We start from the raw sequence: 17,666 nt of genomic DNA, 5'->3' as shown, positions 1-17,666 counted from the left end.
CAGCCATGGTTGGCGAGGCTTCAGATTGCCCTCAGGAACTTCCTGCAGCCAATCAGAAGCCGTGCCAGCATCGCCGCACACCCAGAAGTCATGCCAGCATCATGGAAGTCAGTCTCCGCGTGGCGAGACGTCCGCAGAGTTCAGGGATTGACCAAGCAGGCGGCAGGGTCCGTGGGCCAGATTTACAAGCCTGGGGGCCGCATCCGGCCCCCAGGCCTTAGTTTCCCTACCCCTGAACTAGCCAATATCAAAGAGAGCAAGCTGAGTCTGAGAGACTCTGAGCAGGCCTGTGGGTGAATGTTAATTCCACCCTTATTTTCTCAGGTGGGGAGTTCATCGCTATTGATCTGGTCCTCCTAACAGGTGAGGCCTGGAGACAACTGCCTTCACTGCTGCTCCCCTCTCCCTAGAGGGCCTCTTCCTGACCCAATAGGGCCAGTTGTCATGGTCTTGATATTGGGTTCCTGGTTTTTCTAGAGACAATTTTTGGCCCACCAGGAGAGCAGACCAAATGATCCGATTCAATTCTTGCAACTCTCGCAGGAGAGACAGAACATGACACACTTAATCTCAGGGTCACAGGTTCGATTCCCACATGGGGCAAAAAGATTCCTGCATTGCACGGGGGGGTTGGACTAGATGACCCTTGTGGTTCCTCCCAACTCTACAATTCTATGTTTCTACGGATTTCTGGCTAGAGGAGCCCTATGCAAAAAGCCAGTGTCCTTTCGAACGTATGCATGTGGATCAGTGTCGCTTTGTTAAAAGGGTCCTCCTGGTGTACATGCCAATCGCCTTCCCTGGCCTCTCCTTCCATACAGGTGTTTATCCTCTACTTCAAACCGAGCATCTTCCGCTGCATTGTTCTGCGCTGGGTGCGCATGCTGGGTTTTGCCATTGTCTATGGAACCATCACTCTCAAACTGTACAGGTAGGATTATCTTGAAGGACACTGGCCACAACTGGGGTTGTGCCTTTATTTTCCAAAAGAAGGGGTTGCTTTGCAATTATTCACTCAGATCCCAGGGGCTTAAGAAAACAAAGGACCATAAAAATTAGCATTTGGGGCCCAGACCCTTTTAGCCCAGCATATGGACTCTAGTCAGAGAGATCTGAGTAATTCATATAGCTACACAGTGTGTCTTTCTTGGCCTTTATACCACCTCGGCTTCCCCCAAAAGAATTCTGGGAATTGTGATTTGGCAAGAGTGCTGCAAATTCTGATATGGCCCTGGCCTCCACATAGAACTGCACTTTCCAAAGCTCCCTGGTAATTACTATTAAACTAGGGTAATTAAACAAGGGTATAAAAGTGAATCAGGGCAAATTACATTACCTGCTCAGGCTTGAGCCTGACTTTTCCCTGCCTTTGCAACCCATTTGATGGATATTATATATGAGCCAACAAATTGATTGTAGATTTGGTGGTCTACTTTGCCCTCTCTCCTCATATGGGTTCCCCATCTTTATTTTTATGCCCAAAATGTACATTTACTCGGTTAAACAGGTTCTCATCTCTACCTGCTCCTTTTTAAAAAGTGGATTTTTTTTGTTTTTTTAAATAAAAAAGGGAACATTTTAAACAAGCAACCTCAGGAAGGAGAGGGGGAATCAATCAATTCCCAGACAATCAGTGCTGTATATAACTAGCTTTTGCAACAAACAGGAACGGTAAGCTCAACCCAGAAGAAGATTGCATGTGTGACCAAAAGCTGGCAAGTGTGCTTCCAAAGCAAACTCACCGTTAAAAGTATGTACATCTGGATGCAACCTATGGGTTGTATCCAGTGGCAGCCATACTCAGAGCAGACCTATTGAAAGCAATAGATGGGGGGGGAATGCCCCGGAATGTGTGGGATGACATCTGTTTTGCTGCAGCAGCGTCTAACCTCCCTGCAAACAAACCACAACAAATGCCTATCAAATAATCAACATTGTCTCATTTCCCTGCAAATCAGGATGATTCACTCAATAAGCAGGTTTGCCTGGAAGAGTGATCAATGTCGAAGGTGGTTTGGTTCTGTGAGGGGCAAGGGGTATCGCGAAGCCCCTCCCCTCCTGAGTTCCAGCCCAGCCCAGAGCACGACTGAGAGCAGGGAGAGCTCCAGCTCCAGTGGGGAAACAGGAAGTGGGATCCAAGGCTCTGGCAGGGTAGAAGAGCCAGCGTCCCAGGTGGGACAGGAAGGAGGAAAGAGGGGGGGCAGACCCATCCCCCCAACTCCGGAACTTCGCAGAAAGCGTCGGGGGAAGAGGATGGGGCTCCCCAAGTTGTTATGCTGGCGCAAGACGCGCCAAAAGCCATTCGGAGGTTCTGATGAAAGCTGAAAAGATGTGTCTCTGTAAATAGCTCTACCTTTAGCACTGTAAATACGCAGCACCAATAAAAAGATAAAATGCAGAGCAGTGGAGAGTCGTTACTCTGAAGTAGTCCCATCCGACCACTGTGACAGGTTCCAACAGTGGTTGGCTATGACCACTTCTCCCTTGAGCAACACTGTGTGTGTGTGTGTGTGTGTGTGTGTGTGTGTGTATTAGTCACCTTCCTCTCCCTCAGACCACCTCTCCCTTTCTACCCAACAGGGTCTTGAAGGTCTTTCTCTCCCGTACGGCCCAGCGAGTTCCTTACATGTCCAGCGGCCGGGTGCTGAAGATGCTGGCCTTGATTCTGCTCTTGGTGCTTTGGTTCTTAGCAGCCTGGACTGTCGGGATGCTGGAGAACATAGAAAAGAAGATCCCGCTAGTGGTCCGCTCCCAGACCACCAGGGGGCTCCAGTTTTACATCTGTGACCACGACCGCTGGGACTACATGATGGTTGTGGGTGAGGACCCCTAATCTAATCCAATGGCCTGAATTAATTAGCCGCTGGCTTCTCTGCCACATGCAGGCTCCCGCTCTCTTTGGGATGTCCCATAAGGTCTGCCAGGGTTCACTTCCTTCTGTGACAGTAGACCCAAACCAGGAAGCAAGCTGCCGCGATCATGAACGTTTGGCTTGCTTCTGCCAAGTCCCCTTCAGCATCAACAGCCTGGAATCATACACAACCAGTAGACCAGGCATAGGCAAACCCAGCCCTCCAGAGGTTTGGGGACTACAACTCCCACGATCCCTCGCTAACAGTGGTCAGGAATGATGGGAATTGTGGTCCCAAAGCATCTGGAGGGCTGAGTTTGCCTATGCCTGCTGTAGACTGAGCAGCGTTCCAGCCATATAGTGGTGGGGGTGGTTTCATCTTAGGAGTTTCTTTCTTTTCTTCACCCAGTAGAGGCATGCTGTCTCTCTCTAATGTGACACGGGTGGCGCTGTGGTCTAAACCATGAAGCCTCTTGGGCTTGCCGATCAGAAGGTTGGTGGTTCGAATCCCCATGACAGGGTGAGCTCCTGTTGCTTCTGTCCCAGCTCCTGCCAATCTAGCAGTTCAAAAGCATGCCAGTGCAAGTAAATAAATAGGTACCGCTGTGGCGGGAAGGTAAACAATGTTTCCGTGTGCTCTGCTTTCCGTCACGGTGTTCCATTGCGCCAGAAGCGGTTTAGTCATGCTGGGCAAATGACCCAGATAGCTTTCTGAGGACAAACGCCGGCTCCCTCAGCCTGAAAGCGAGATGAGGGCTGCAACCCCATAGTCACCTTTGACTGGACTTAACCATCCAGGGGTCCTTTACCTTTATATTTTTTTGCTGTCTCTCTAGCAAGGTTGGCATCTGTCCCTCAATGGATTTTAGCATCAGTGATCAATTGCACATGGATGTGACAGGTCTTTGTGGATCAATTGTGAAAGCCAGGGCATTTATATCAGCTGACATCACCTTAAAAAGATCTCTCTTCCTCACCCCACCCTCAATGCTGTCTCGATTGCCCCATATTTATTTTCTCCTCTCCATGATCCTAACCCCACTCTTTCCCTGCCCCAGATCCCATTTCCATCTGATTCTAACCCAGTCCCTGCCCCCCCTCACTACCAGCCACACACCATCAGCTTCTCCCCCCAAAAACTGTCACCCCCAAAACCTCCCAAGAAATCACACATGCACAATAGATGGAATCAATTTCACATTTGGTTGTCCAGCTGAGTGGATGTGCAGCAGGGCTAAGGAATGCAATGCGCTCCAGATACAGTTGTACTACAACTCCCATCAGCCCCTGTCAGCATGGTCCATGCCCAGTGATGATGGGAGTTGTAGTCCAACAGCAACTGGAGAGCCACAGGTTCCCCACCTCTGATGTGCAGGCATGTGTGGGGTCACGGACGGTGAGGAAACAGCAGAACCGACCCATCCTTATTTTGAGCGGGTCTTGCCCAGGCTACATTTTAAGAGGCTGGTGAAAGGCTCTGGCACCTGAAGCGCTTATACGCCACATGGTGCACCTTGGGAGTCAGGTACCTCTGGGCATGCACAAAGTGCTCACTGCTGAACAGTGAGTCACCGCTGTCTGCGGGGGGGGGGGAGAGAGTAACCACGGGGGAGGGACAGAAGAGGCACGTGCCAAAAACCGTACTGCATGGAGAATGGCTCATTTTGCCTCCTCTTCCCTATCTCTTGCTGTGCAGCCGAGATGCTGTTCCTGTTCTGGGGAAGTTTTCTCTGCTATGCCACTCGGACGGTCCCTTCTGCTTTCCACGAGCCTCGCTACATGGGCATCGCCCTCCACAACGAGCTGATAACTTCTGCTGCCTTTCATGTCGTCAGGTGAGAACAGATCATAGAAGCAACTGGAAGGGATGCTGAGCAGATCCACATCCTAAGTTTAAAGCACATTCGGTGCACGTGGGCTTGCCCTCCAAGTAATTGTGGGAACTGTAGTTCTTCCCCCAGAGAGCTACTAGAGTTACTTAGCAAACTAGAGTTCCCAGGATTCTTTGCAGCAGAGGGTTTGCATGTACTTTGAATAGGCACTGAACATGCTCTAAATGCATGGTGTAGAAAATAATCTGCTGCAACCCCCCCCCCCCCCACTGCCCTGCTCAGGCCGGATTTGCAATGCAAATGCAGCAACCCAGATCAAGTGGACTGTTTAGACCCTGCTGCAGCACCTCCAGTGACGGAGAGCCTACCAGTTCCTGAAGCACCTGATTTCTACGGTCAAACTGTTAGGAACTTTCTCATGTTTGCCCCAAATCTACTCTGTCCCCACTGGTTGTACAAATTGCTATAGTGGTGGGACCCAGAGAAGTTCTGCTTTGAGAGGCAGAGACAGGCATGGGCTTGGTGTAGTGTAAGTGCTTTGAGCATGAGCTGAGAGCCAGGAAGTCCCTGGTTCAAAGCTTGCCTCTGCCAGGAGATTGGAAGGTGGCCACTGGGCAAGGCAATCTCCTCTTAGCCCCAGCACACGACACCTGCAATGAGATTGATAGTGACCTCAATGCCTCAAGGATGGCCTCTCCCCATTTGAACCAACCCAGACCCTGCAGTCGTTCTCCCTGTGCACCTTCCATGGCAGTGCTGGAGGAGGGTAGCTACAAAAGAACAGGGCCTTTCCCTTGGTGGCTCCCTACTCGTGGAATACTTTCCCCTAGGGCGCTTCCTATCTTTCTTTTGGTGACAGGCAAAAACTTTCCCTATTATCTGGGCTGTTAGCCATTAATTTGAAAGGTTTCGAGTACTGTACTCATGGCCTCTTTTAGTGGGGCAGGATCTAGAAGACCTGCCTTTGATTTGCAGAGGTGTGTGTGTGTGTTTAAAAAAGGTTTTTCTTGGTTGCGTTTGTTGTAACTGGCTAAAGTGTCTGTATTGTGCTTGAGTTACTTTTGTGATGAAAGCAGCTGAACGATGACAGCCTACCTTTCAGAATTGTGTTAAGTACTACAGAAGATACAGTTGTACCTTGGAAGTCGAACGGAATCCGTTCCAGAAGTCCGTTCGACTTCCAAAACGTTCGGAAACCAAAGCACGGTTTCTGATTGACTGCAGGAAGCTCCTAAAGCCATTCGGAAGCCGCGTTGGACGTTCAGGTTCCAAAAAATGTTTGCAAACCGGAACAATTCACTTCTGGGTTTGCGGTGTTCAGGAGCCAAAACGTTTGACTTGCAAGGCGTTTAGGATCCAAGGTACGACAGCAATGCATGCAAAGTGCTGAGCGAAAGTAGAAAGCGCTAAAAGATTGTCAAGGCTGGAGAGGATTCCAAAATTCAACTGAACACTGCTTTCTGTGTGTGTGTTATAAATGAGCCTGCCATCATTCTATGAAAGACTGTATCACAGTTTAATTTTCCTATCCACCTTTTTCCTCTAATGCACTGCCCACTCCATTTACTTTTGGCTTCAGGTTTTTCATGGTTCCTTCCTTGCACCCCGACTGGACACTTCTGCTGTTTTTTATTCATACACATGTCACCACCACCATGACGCTTGCACTTCTTTTCATCCCAAAGGTATGGAAATTCCAGAATTCGTTACAAAACTGTGTAGAGGCAGCATGCCTCTGAATACTAGCTGTTGGGGACAGACAAGGAGGAGTAAGAACACAAGAGCCCATGCTCTTAGTCCAGCATCCGCTTCTCACAATGGCCACCAAACAGCCATGAACTTCCTGCCCCGCATGTGAACCTATAGAGCTGGCTGATTAAGGAAACAGGACATCACGTTAGAAGGGGCACGATAAAAGTTTATTGTACTGAAAACATGCACTGGTGATCTCTATGGTCCCAGGCAGAGGGACCTTTCGACTCACCCAGGCCTTTGGGGGACGGATGGACGGACTTGTGTTTCCACTGCCTGGGTCTCTCAGCTTTAAGTTTTAAACTGTGCTTTCGTTTCATTCCAGGGTTTTTAGAAAATAATTTTGTTGGCCTTTTTATTGCTTCATTGAACCATATAATTTTAGCGTCGGAAGGGGCCCTTAGGATCATCTAGCCCAGGCATAGGCAAACTCGGCCCTCCAGATGTTTTTGGCCTACAACTCCCATCATCCCTAGCTAACAGGGCCAATGGTCAGGGGTGATGGGAGTTGTAGTCCCAAAACATCTGGAGGGCCGAGTTTGCCTATGCCTGACCTAGCCCAAATGCAGGAAGATGCAGTTGTCCCGAACAGGGACCAACCTTGGCATTATCGACACCACGCTCTTAAGACGACTGAGCTATCCAAGGCACCCAGAGAACTCCTGTTATAAGACAGCTCTGTAAACATAGTTAGTAAATGAGCCGGGGGGGGGGGAGAGAGAGTATAGTGCAGGTACAGCCTTAAGATGCAGGCAGGTGGCCCTAAGTCTAGAAAGAGAGCCATTTCCCCCTTTTTGGGAAGCGGCAAGCTAGAAATGGGAAGATTGGCAGTGTACTGCTGAAGGAGATTCAGCAACCCATGTCTCTCTCTCTCCCCCCCCCCCCAACAGTTCCTGCATGCAGGATCGCCCTTGCGGGAGGAAATTGCTGCCGAGGTGTATGAGGACGAGCTGGACCTGAGGCGATCGGGCTCCTACCTGAACAGCAGCATCACGTCAGCCTGGAGCGAGCACAGCCTCGACCCCGATGACATTCGGGTGGGTGGAACACTCAGGACCTTCTTTTGACGCTAGCTATGCCAGAAACTGTGCAGAGTAAGAGTTGCCTTTTGCAGTCTTTCTCCTGAAGCAAACCAAATCCATACCACACAACCCGAAAGTCAAGGAAAGGTGGGGTGGAGGTCAATATTTCCATGCGATCTAGCTGCCTTTCTTCTCAACCTAGGGTTTTGGTTGTGGGGAACAAATTGGGGGCGGCGGTGGTGGTGGTGGTAAAGCACTGACTTGGTGCACATGTACGGCAGACAAATAGACATTTTTTTGTGCATGTGCACATTTCTGGGCACAATTCAAAGTGTTGGTGCTGACCTTTAAAGCCCTAAACAGCCTCGGCCCATTATACCTGAAGGAGCGTCTCCACCCCCATCATTCAGCCTGGACACCGAGAAGTGAGGTTACAGGGAACCAGGCGGAGGGCCTTCTTGGTAGTGGCGCCCGCCCTGTGGAACACCCTCCCATCAGATGCCAATCAACTCTCTGACTTTTAGAAGATATCTGAAGGCAGCCCTGTTTAGGGAAGTTTTTAATGACTGATGCATTTTTAATATTTTGTTGGAAGCTGCCCGGAGTGGCTGGGGAAACCCAGCCAGATGGGCGGGGTATAAATAATAAATTATTATTATTATATTATTATTATTTGCGCACTGATAACGTCCCATCCGTGCCATCCATCCCTTACCACTCCATTCATGTTCACGTATGAATGGATGTGCATTCACACAAACATTCAGTGCCTGGGAATGGGGCAGGCAAGCCTGAGATGCTTACCTTCCTTTCCTTGCTATGGGTCAACTGTACGTGTCAAGGCCACATGTGAGAACTGAAAATCTCACTGTGGTCTGTCCCACCCAGCTAAAGGCTTCTGCCTCCTTTCCCATGCCACAACTGGCCCCTGGTAGAACGAAACGCCAGCATGGCCCTTAATACTAGCTACTTCCGGTCAGTGCTTTTGGTTTCAAGGGGGGCACTCAAGAGTACGCCGTACCGGAACCTCTTTTTTGTGGTTAAAAGTGTGGCACTTACTGTAGTGACTTCATGGTGAGTCCCAGCACCTATTTTTCTAGAGAAAAGCACTGCTTCCGGTGATACTAAGCATAGGGGGCCTGGGACCCTCCAGATGCCATTGGACTCCCAATGCCCATCAGCCACAGCCAGGGATGATGGGAGTCGTAATCCAGCAAAACCCGGAGGGTTCGCAGGTTCTGATCAAGGAACAGAAGGCCTTGCATTTATAAAACCCCACTGTGTTGTCGTTGAGCCCATACGATGACACAACTGTTGCCATTAGGCTTTTGACTGAATAAGGGTTTTCTTTTTGTCTCCCCTCTTCCCCCTTCCTTTTGTGTCTGTGTCCCCCCGCTTCACCGCAACCGCCACCCCCCTCCCCGCTACACATAACATGTAGGATGAACTGAAAAAGCTTTACACGCAACTTGAGGTTCACAAGACCAAGAAGATGACGGCCAACAACCCTCATCTTCAGAAGAAGAGAAGTTCCAAGCGGGGCCTGGGCCGCTCCCTCATGAGGCGCATCACCGAGATCCCCGAGTCGATGTCCCGGCAGCACAGCAAAGAGGAGAGAGACGGGTCTGTGGGGGGAGGGAGCCGCTCCGGGTCCTGCAAGCGCAGGCCCTTGGATTCCGGCAGCTCGAGCATGAAACTGAAAGAGGACTCCTCTTCCAGACACAAGGCGGCCTCCTCGCTGAAGAAGTCCCACAGCACTTACGAGCACGTGAGGGATGCCAAGGAGAACAGCTTACCAGCCAGGCACGACAGTTGCAAAGAAGCTCCTTTGCTCGACTCGCTGATGAGGAAAAAGCTAGCCAAGAAAGCCTCGGAGAGGTCCAACAGCGACTCTCTCGACGACTCGGCCCCTCTGGTCTACAAGTCGGCCAGCGCTCACAACCTGACGGCGGATAAGAAGCCTCTGCACCCCAGGCCTTCCCCTCTGCAGAAATCCCTCAGTGTCGTCACCAGCGCCAAAGAGAAAGCCTTGCTCCTCACCAGCAGGGCCTACTTGGAAGACAGCGGCAAGCTAGCCCAAGACAAAGGGAGCAAAGCAGCTGTGGAAAGTGACTCTGCAATGGAAAGTGACGTCTCCGGGCACACAGAGGTTACTGATCTGGCCTCAGAGGTGGCAATGAAACAGCTCCAGAGGGACGATACCTCAGAGGGAACTGTGAGCTCCCTCATGGAAGACAGCAGCTCCGGCAGAGAAGCTGTGACAGCCCCCTTGACGCCCTTGGAAAGTAGATCCCAGAAGCATGTCACGTACGCGTCCGTCAGAAGCATCAGCGTCAACACCTCTGATTTGCTTGGGAAGAGGCACCCGATCAGCAAGAAGACACCCCCTGAACCACCTGTAAGGCAGCAAAGTTTGGTTCACAGCCTCAAAAGAAAAGATTCTGCTCCTCAGGATGGCCTGGACCAAATGCATCCTTCCTCTGAGCCCTGCCCAAGTGATCTCAAAGACGGACCCATGCTGGCAAACATATGTCCATGGGAAACAGAGGCGCCTCTGGCAAAGGCTGAGGCAGAAAGGACTAGGCAGGCTGAAGGTGCCGTTCCATTTTCTTCCCCGGTGGCACTAAACAGGCTGGCCTCCATGGCTGCAGAAGTCTGCCCTTGGGAAGTCATGGAAGTGCCCGTCCCGAGCAAAAAGGACCCTGAGACAAGCGAGTCAGACAGCCAGAAGAGTTCTCCTGAGAAACAGCCCCAAACATCCATTTCCAAGAGCTCCATGAAAGGCTTAGGCATGGCCATCAAAGCGTTCAACCGGTCAAGGATAAAGACAAGCATAAGGGCAAGGAAGGATGCCGAAGAAAGCCAGAAGAAAAATGAGAAGGATGCCAACGGAAAGAGCGAGAAGCCCAAGTTGGCAGGGACAGCCTCAGTGTCTGCCGGAGGAGGGTCACCAAGGCAACAGGTGATTGCAGAGACCAGGACAAAGGTAGTCAGCAAGCAAGCAACCATCTGTCCTTGGGACGAGGAGGAGGAGGAAGAGGCCCTTCCGAGCACTAAGAATAGTCCAAACAAAGCGCTGGAGGTCTGTCCTTGGGAGGTCAGCCAAGGTAGCCTCGTGCAGGGCAAAGAGAGCAGCACAGAAGCAATAGGTTCCCAAGGTGCTGGAGAGATACACCCTAGCAGGCTGGAAAGAAGCAAGAGCCAACGGGAATCTGTGTGCCCCTGGGAGAGTGTGGAGGAGGATCAAAAGCCAGAGGGCAAAACTGCTACCACTCCCTCTCTAGTGGTTTCCAAGGCCAACAGCAAAAAGGCAGATGGGGGTCCTTGGGCAGTGGCTGAGATCCCAGCCAGCACGAAAGCCGACCAACCATTCTGGGGGACCAGCAGTGCCTTGACAGAGGACAAGGCAGTAATAGAGGACAGAGGGAAGCCTTCTGATGAGCCCAAGAAAGGAACATCTTTGAGAGAGGCTCTTCCAAGTGAACCCCAAGAGAAGGCGAGTGGCCAGACTGATTCCAGAGGTATCAAGGAGCCCTCTCCGGGAACAGAGATTGAGAAGACCCTGGACCTGTCCAAGGGAGACCAAAAGAAACCTGAGAGCGTTGAGAGCAGGAGGTCACAGGTTAGTCCTTGGGAATCCGAGGAGGTCGGCATCAGTGTTAAAACACAGATCTGCCCTTGGGAAATGGAAGAACTTCCATCACAGATAAAGACATCTCGGGAGGACAACGAAGGATCCTCCAAAGAGACAAAGAGCACCACCCTGCTAAGACCAGCAGCAGGGAAAGAAGCCAGCCGCCAAGAAGACTCTGTTTGCCCCTGGGAGCCCATAGAATTGCCAGGGGGGAAAGATGCTCAATGTGGAGCAACTCTGAGGAAATCTGACAGCGGTGCAAACGTCAAAGCGGCAATATGCCCTTGGGAGATGAGCGATGCAGCATCGGAGGAAGTGTGTGGAGTTTCAGGAGAAGGCGCCAAAGGGGCTGAAGGCAAAAAGATCAAAAGTCCGCTGTCCAAGAACAGGAAACTGGGGAGAGACAGCAGCCCTCAAGGCGCTGTTTGCCCTTGGGAGGACGCAGGTGCTGAAGGCTCTTCTGCAAAACCTGCCACCCAAACACAAGGACCACCCAAAGCAGCTCTGAAGACATCAAGCAGTGGGGAGGGTAAAAAACCGGAGGTCTGCCCTTGGGAAACTGAGGCCGCCGCAGTGTGTCCCTGGGAAGCAGCTGCACCTCCGTTAGAAAAAGGACCAAACTGGGCTGAAGGAGAACCTTCAAATGGTATTATATTGCAAGCACCATATCCCTTTAAAACACCTGAGGACAACATACAGCGCGGCTCTGTCTGTCCTTGGGAGGACGTGGAATTGGAGGATGCTTTGCTAAAGCCCTGTGCAAAAGCCTTAGACCCAAGTAATGTCAGCTCAAAGAAGTCAGACAGCTTCCAGAGCAAAAAGGCAGAGATTGCTCCCTGGGAAGCACAAGAGGCAGAAGCAGGTATTAGAACAGCAAGCACAGTCTCCAAAAAGGAGAAAACAGGACCTAGAGATGCAGCACCAGAGAAAGGAAGCAGCGGGAATAGAGAGCCAGTCTGCCCGTGGGAGAGCACAGGTAGGGAAGTTTCACTTGCCCAACCTAAGCTCAAGAGCCTGGATCTGTCCAAAGGCAGCTCGAAACTGGACCGTGTGGAAAGCCAAAAGGCAGAAATTTGTCCGTGGGAAACTGCAAGCGCTGATGTTGGTGCTAAAGCAGAAATTTGCCCCTGGGAAGTGCCTGCAGCTCAATCAGAAAGAAGGTCCTCAAAGCAAGATGCCAATGGGGCAGCCAAGAAGGTTGGAGACGCCATGTCTAAACCGCTGGAGAAGGCAAGCAGTCCACGAGAATCTGTCTGTCCTTGGGAGACCGTGGACACCGATGACCAGTCAACCAGGCCCAGTGCTAAAAGTCCGGGCCCATCTAAAGCCGGCTCTAAAAAATCCATTAGCGTTGAAAGCCTTAAGGTGGAGGTGTGTCCCTGGGAAAGTCAGGAAGCAGAAGCCAGCCCTAAGGCAGATGTGTGCCCATGGGAGATGCCTTCAAGTCCGGTAGACAAGAGACCATCGCCAGAGGGTGCTGGGGTTCGTGAGAGCCAGAGGGCTGCCCCACTGAACCAAGCAGGTGCTTCTAAAACAACAGAGAAGGTGAGAAGCGCTCGAGAGCCTGCCTGTCCCTGGGACAGCGCAGAAGCACCCAGTGAACTCTCTGCTCAACCTGAAGGGTCCAAAATCCCTTCCAAGAAATCAGACAGCGTTGAGAGCTTAAAAGCAGAGGTCTGTCCTTGGGAAGTAGCTGAAGGAAGTGTGGTGAGGAAGGAGGAGGAGGGTGGGGTCGCCAAAGGGAAAGATGGCAGCAGGAGCCCTTCCCCACGGGTTTTATGGAAGCCAATGGAGGAGCTAAGTAGCTCGCGAGAGGACATCTGTCCATGGGAGAGCATGGAGCTTGATGAACCTTCAGGAAGGTCTGGAGGCCAAAGCCCAGCCCTATCCAAAGCTGGATCAAGGAAATCAGACAGCGCTGAAAGTCTACAGGCGGAGGTTTGTCCATGGGAGACGGCAGAAGAGGAAGCAAGCAGCACGATGGATATCTGCCCATGGTCTGTAGCCACAGCCCCATTTGAAAAAGGGAAGGGAAGGGGGAGGCCACTTGAGACTTCCCAGGGGAAGAAAGGCAAGGCACAAAGAAGTCCAGACTCAAAGAAAGCTGGAGGAGAAACATTGAAGAAGATAGAGAAGTCAAAAAGCCACCAGGAGTATGGTGCCACCCGGGAGAGTATGGACTTTGAGAAACCACCTGCCAAAAGCACCCGAAGTCTAGATCTGTTGCAGGTCAGGACAGAAGAAACCAGCCCTCGAGAATCCATCTGTCCTTGGGAGAGTGTGGAACTGTCCAGCAGCAAAAGTCCAGACCTGTCCCGAGCTAGCTCAAATAATTCAAGCAGCGCCGAAAGCTTGAGGGCAGAGGTGTGTCCTTGGGAAGTTGAGGACGAGGAATCTAGTGGCAAGACTGAGATGTTCCCCGTGAAAACAACGCCAGCGCCAATCGCTGGAGAGGCATCAATGCAAGATGCAAAGGGAGCGTCAAAGGTCAAAGCCCCTACTACTCCAGGTTTGAAGACAGCCGGGGGAGAAATTGCCTCTAAGAAGATAGAGAAGACTCATAGCCATCAAGGGTTTTCTTACCCTCAGAAAACTGGCGACGAATTCTCAGTGAAAGGGAGTAAGAGCCTAGATCTGTCCAAGGTTGGCTCCATGAAATCAGAGAGTGTGGAAAGTCTAAAAGCTGAGGTTTGCCCATGGGAGACCCAGGATTTTGGATCTCCTGCCCATGTTGAAGTGTGCCCATGGGACCTGGCTGGGGCGCTGCTCGAGAAAGAGACATTGAGTAAGGATGTGGGTGCCGTTTCAAAGGGGGGTATGACAGCAGGTTCAAAAGGCCCCGAAAAATCACCAAAACCTCTGGAAAAAGGGACAAGCTTTCGAGAAAACATCTGTCCATGGGAGAGCACGGACGCTGCGGAAATCTCGATCGCAAGCGCTCCTGCCACCGCTGCCTCCAAGAAGCCCGGCAGCACTGAAAGCAGGAAGGCGGAAGTCTGCCCTTGGGAAACAGATCAGCCGGAAGCATCCGCTAAAGAAGACGTTTGTCCGTGGGAAGCAGGAACGCTGTTGCCTACCGAGAATGAAAGACACACGACACACTCTGGTGGGACGGAGAAGGCAACAGCCAGCATGAAGAGCTCCCAGAGCAAAGAGGCTGACCTGGCTGGACACAAGCCTTTGTGTCGCAGTCTTCCGCCCCAAGGTCTAAGCAAAGGCAGCAGCAGCCCACTTGTGGGTACACCAGCGAGAAGCCAAGGTGACCGCCCTGTGGCTGATGTCTGCCCTTGGGAAGCGGAGGGGGACTCCGTATCAACCGGGGGAGAGACTGCTGAAATCAGCAAAAGCTTCTCTGAGGTGTGTCCCTGGGATGATCCGAGCCCTGCTGCTGCTGCCGCCGCCACTTCAGTGAACAGCAAAGCAGGGGAGAAGCCTCGGGCGGGCGAGGCGGAGGGTCCCCCCAGCAAAGCCAAATCAGACATCTGTCCCTGGGACTGTGACTGAACCGAGAACTCGCTTAGAGAGAGAAATCTTCTTGAGAAAGGACTGCCCGTGCAGCGCGCAAAAGGGCTCAAGTCAGCCGGCTGCCTGGATTTAAAAACAAAAGACTCCTCTACCAGCTCTGGCGATGCTGCTGACATTTGATAAGGGAATTGCACTCTGCTTGGGCATGACCAGGCTGGCGGACTGCTGTTCGTTAAGAGAAAAGTTGTACCTTCCTGCCTTCATTTGCAGAAAACCCAAGCTAGCTGCTAAAGTCTGCACGTTCCATTCTGTGTGTGTAGCGTGTAGAACCCAGCCTTGCCTTGACGTCCCCCCAGGTGTTTCCAGACCATCCACTCCTGATGTCTGCAAACAATAACACCTGGATAACATGCTCACATTAAATAAGTAAATTAATGAGAGGGGCTTTTGAGCAAGCTTCAACAACATCAAATCACAAGGGAACTGGGAACTATTCGACAGAGAGACTTGCATAAATTACATAGGTTTCTTTCCTGGGTTTTCTTTTACAACTTTGATCTGAACTAGGTGGTTTAACGGGTTGGGAACAAGAACAAATGTAGTTCATTGTGGCTGATGAAGGACTGGGTAATGAATCCCGAAAGTGTTGCTTATTGTTTCAAGTAATGAGCGCACCTTCTGTATCCCCTTTGCAAGGGGATAATTCTGCTCAGGATAACCTTCCCATTTTATTCCAAACCTCATACCTGCTCTTCTCTATTTATCGCAGTAGTGGGGAACCTTTGGCCCTTCAGGTTGCTGTTAGACTACAACTCCCATCATCCCTCATCATTAGCCATGATGGTTGGGGCTGATGGGAGTTGTAGCCAAGCGACACCTGGAGGGGCCACAGGTTCCCAACTGCTGATTTTTCAGAATTGGGGCCAGCCCTATCCTTTGGTAAAATAAGGCAGCTGCCTCATGTTGGGCATCATGAAAGCGCAACCAAAAGTTTATTCTTTGCTATGATTGCATTTGCTGCAGAGAGAGAAGAGGCACTCGTGGTAGTTTCTGTCTCAGGTGCCAAAATAACTTGGCTCAACTTGGGTACTATACTATGCACCTTGATTTGGGGTGGGGTGGGGTCCAACATTTGCTGCTCCAGCTCAGGCAGCAAAGCTTCTCAAGTTGGATCTGCTCCCAGACCCGCATGAGGTTAACGTTTTGTTTTTTAATGCCTCCAAAGGTACCTGAATGTTAACTTTTGGTTACCAGTCGCTCCGCAAGTCATCCCTTTGTCCCACGCCCAGGTGTTTTCACATATCTTTTGGGAGGATGCGTCATGAGCAGTTTTAATAATTGGCTGACACAAAGGAAGCCTTAATGTTTGCCTGAAGTACAGTGGTGCCTCGCTTAACGAATGCCCTGCTTAATGAAATTTCCGCTTAACGAAAGGTTTTTTCTAGCGGAGGTTGCCTCGCTAGACGAATTCATTTTACAAAAAAATTGTCTAGCGAATCGCGGTTTCCCATAGGAATGCATTGAAATTCAATTAATGCGTTCCTATGGGCAAAAATTTTTTTCAATGCATTCCTATGGGATTCGCTAGACGAATTTTTCGGTATAAGAAAAGACCCGTGGAACAAATTAAATTCGTCTAGCGAGGCACCACTGTAGTGAATCTCAGAATTTTCCCAGGGATTAAGCCTGGGACTTTCCAGCCCTGCTGGATTCGACAAAAACCCCATCTACCAGCGCAGCATCCTATTCTCACAGTGGCCAACCAGGTGCCTATCTAGTGGAAGCCTGGAAACATGCTGCCTTTTCCTGCTCCGGGTTCAGGCGAGTCTTTCTGTTTGGCAGGATCAACCGAGTGTGCACAGTGAAGCACACGCAAGACTCCCCTGCAACTGCCTATTGCAGAGGAGTGGCAGCTAAGCTGTAACTCCTACAAAGTTCGTTCATTGTTACTTGGCTACCGAAGTTCATTGTTACTTGGCTAACCCTTCCTGCCTGCCTCTGCTGACCCTTAGTGTTTGTATAACAGCAGTCTTTTGCCCTTTCTTCTTAAATTGTGTGCCAGACTCTGACCTGCTTATTCCTCCCCCGCCCCCAATGAAACTCAGGAAGTAGCTTTAGGTTCAATACTAGGATGAGCTAATCAGCCCTATGGCAGTCAGTAGGCTTTCACCTTGTCCTTTGGGGCATGCATGGTGGCATGGACAAAAATGACCCAATGCAAGAGTAACTGGAGGAAGAAAAAAATATCTCGGTGTGGCAACACATGCTGCATAAAGCAGCCTCCATATGGTGGCTGTAGCTCGGCAATTGAGCCCTCGATTTAAGGACAAAGTATCTCTAGGTTGGACGGAGAAGGACCCCTGCCTGAAAGACAGAGAGACACAGCCAGAATAAAATCCTCTAGGAATATCAAAGAATATCCTCTATGTTCCTTAATGAGTCTCTGGTCTGACTGCCTTAGTTAGAAGCAAGCAAACCCAACACAGTGACTGACACCGAGATGGAACATGCAGTGTCCCTCCAAAAGTGGGTAACTCTGCTGTCTCTGCAATTGTGACGGGATCACTCAACCACACTCGAGAGACAGCAGAATTACACCAAAGAGACCAAGTGGGAAAGAGGCATGGCCAGAGTAGTGAATCACTGAAACACAACGGGCAGGCGGCCTCCCCTGAGGACGAACACCTTGGGCTCAAAGGAGCCTTTTGTTTATTTCTCATGGCACACTGCCGCCATCCTTTTTGGAACGGCCAACCTGGAGAGCTTGCAGTGCAATTTTCTTTGGGGGTCCCTCTCTATTCCCAGTCCCTTTGCCCTGCAAGGCATGGCTGCTCTTATCCCCGCTCTACAAAACTTCACTGGGCACAAGTCCCCCCTTTCTGGTCCAGAGCCAACTGGGTTTACTGGCCCAGTACATGGGAGCGCGCAACAGGAACGGAGGCATCTCAGCCCAACATGGCAGCCCTATGGGGATAGCCTATTCAAACTCAGCATCCCAGGAAGCATTGCCTGCGGGAGCTTCCATCCAAGCTGCCATTGTGCATAAGAAAACATGTTGCCAGGACTGGATTTCTGGTAGTGTATAGTGTACAAAAGTGTAGGGAGTGAAT

At 50.9% G+C, this 17,666-nt stretch overlaps 1 protein-coding gene across 1 annotated transcript in view; it reads left to right on the top strand.

Moving 5' to 3' along the window:
- The window catches only part of GPR179 (G protein-coupled receptor 179), a 42,150-nt gene extending 27,555 nt beyond the window's left edge, over positions 1-14,595 (top strand). The window contains 6 exon segments of the mRNA XM_035135161.2: positions 822-931; positions 2,581-2,819; positions 4,548-4,686; positions 6,263-6,368; positions 7,326-7,472; positions 8,899-14,595. Coding sequence (XP_034991052.2) covers positions 822-931; positions 2,581-2,819; positions 4,548-4,686; positions 6,263-6,368; positions 7,326-7,472; positions 8,899-14,595 — 6,438 coding nt within the window.
- Positions 14,596-17,666: the final 3,071 nt, after the last annotated feature.

The sequence above is a fragment of the Zootoca vivipara genome, chromosome 13 (assembly GCF_963506605.1).
Source record: "Zootoca vivipara chromosome 13, rZooViv1.1, whole genome shotgun sequence".
Taxonomy (NCBI): Eukaryota; Metazoa; Chordata; class Lepidosauria; order Squamata; family Lacertidae; genus Zootoca; species Zootoca vivipara.
Note: the sequence above shows the minus strand (reverse complement) of the source record. Positions and strands in the feature narration are given on the sequence as shown.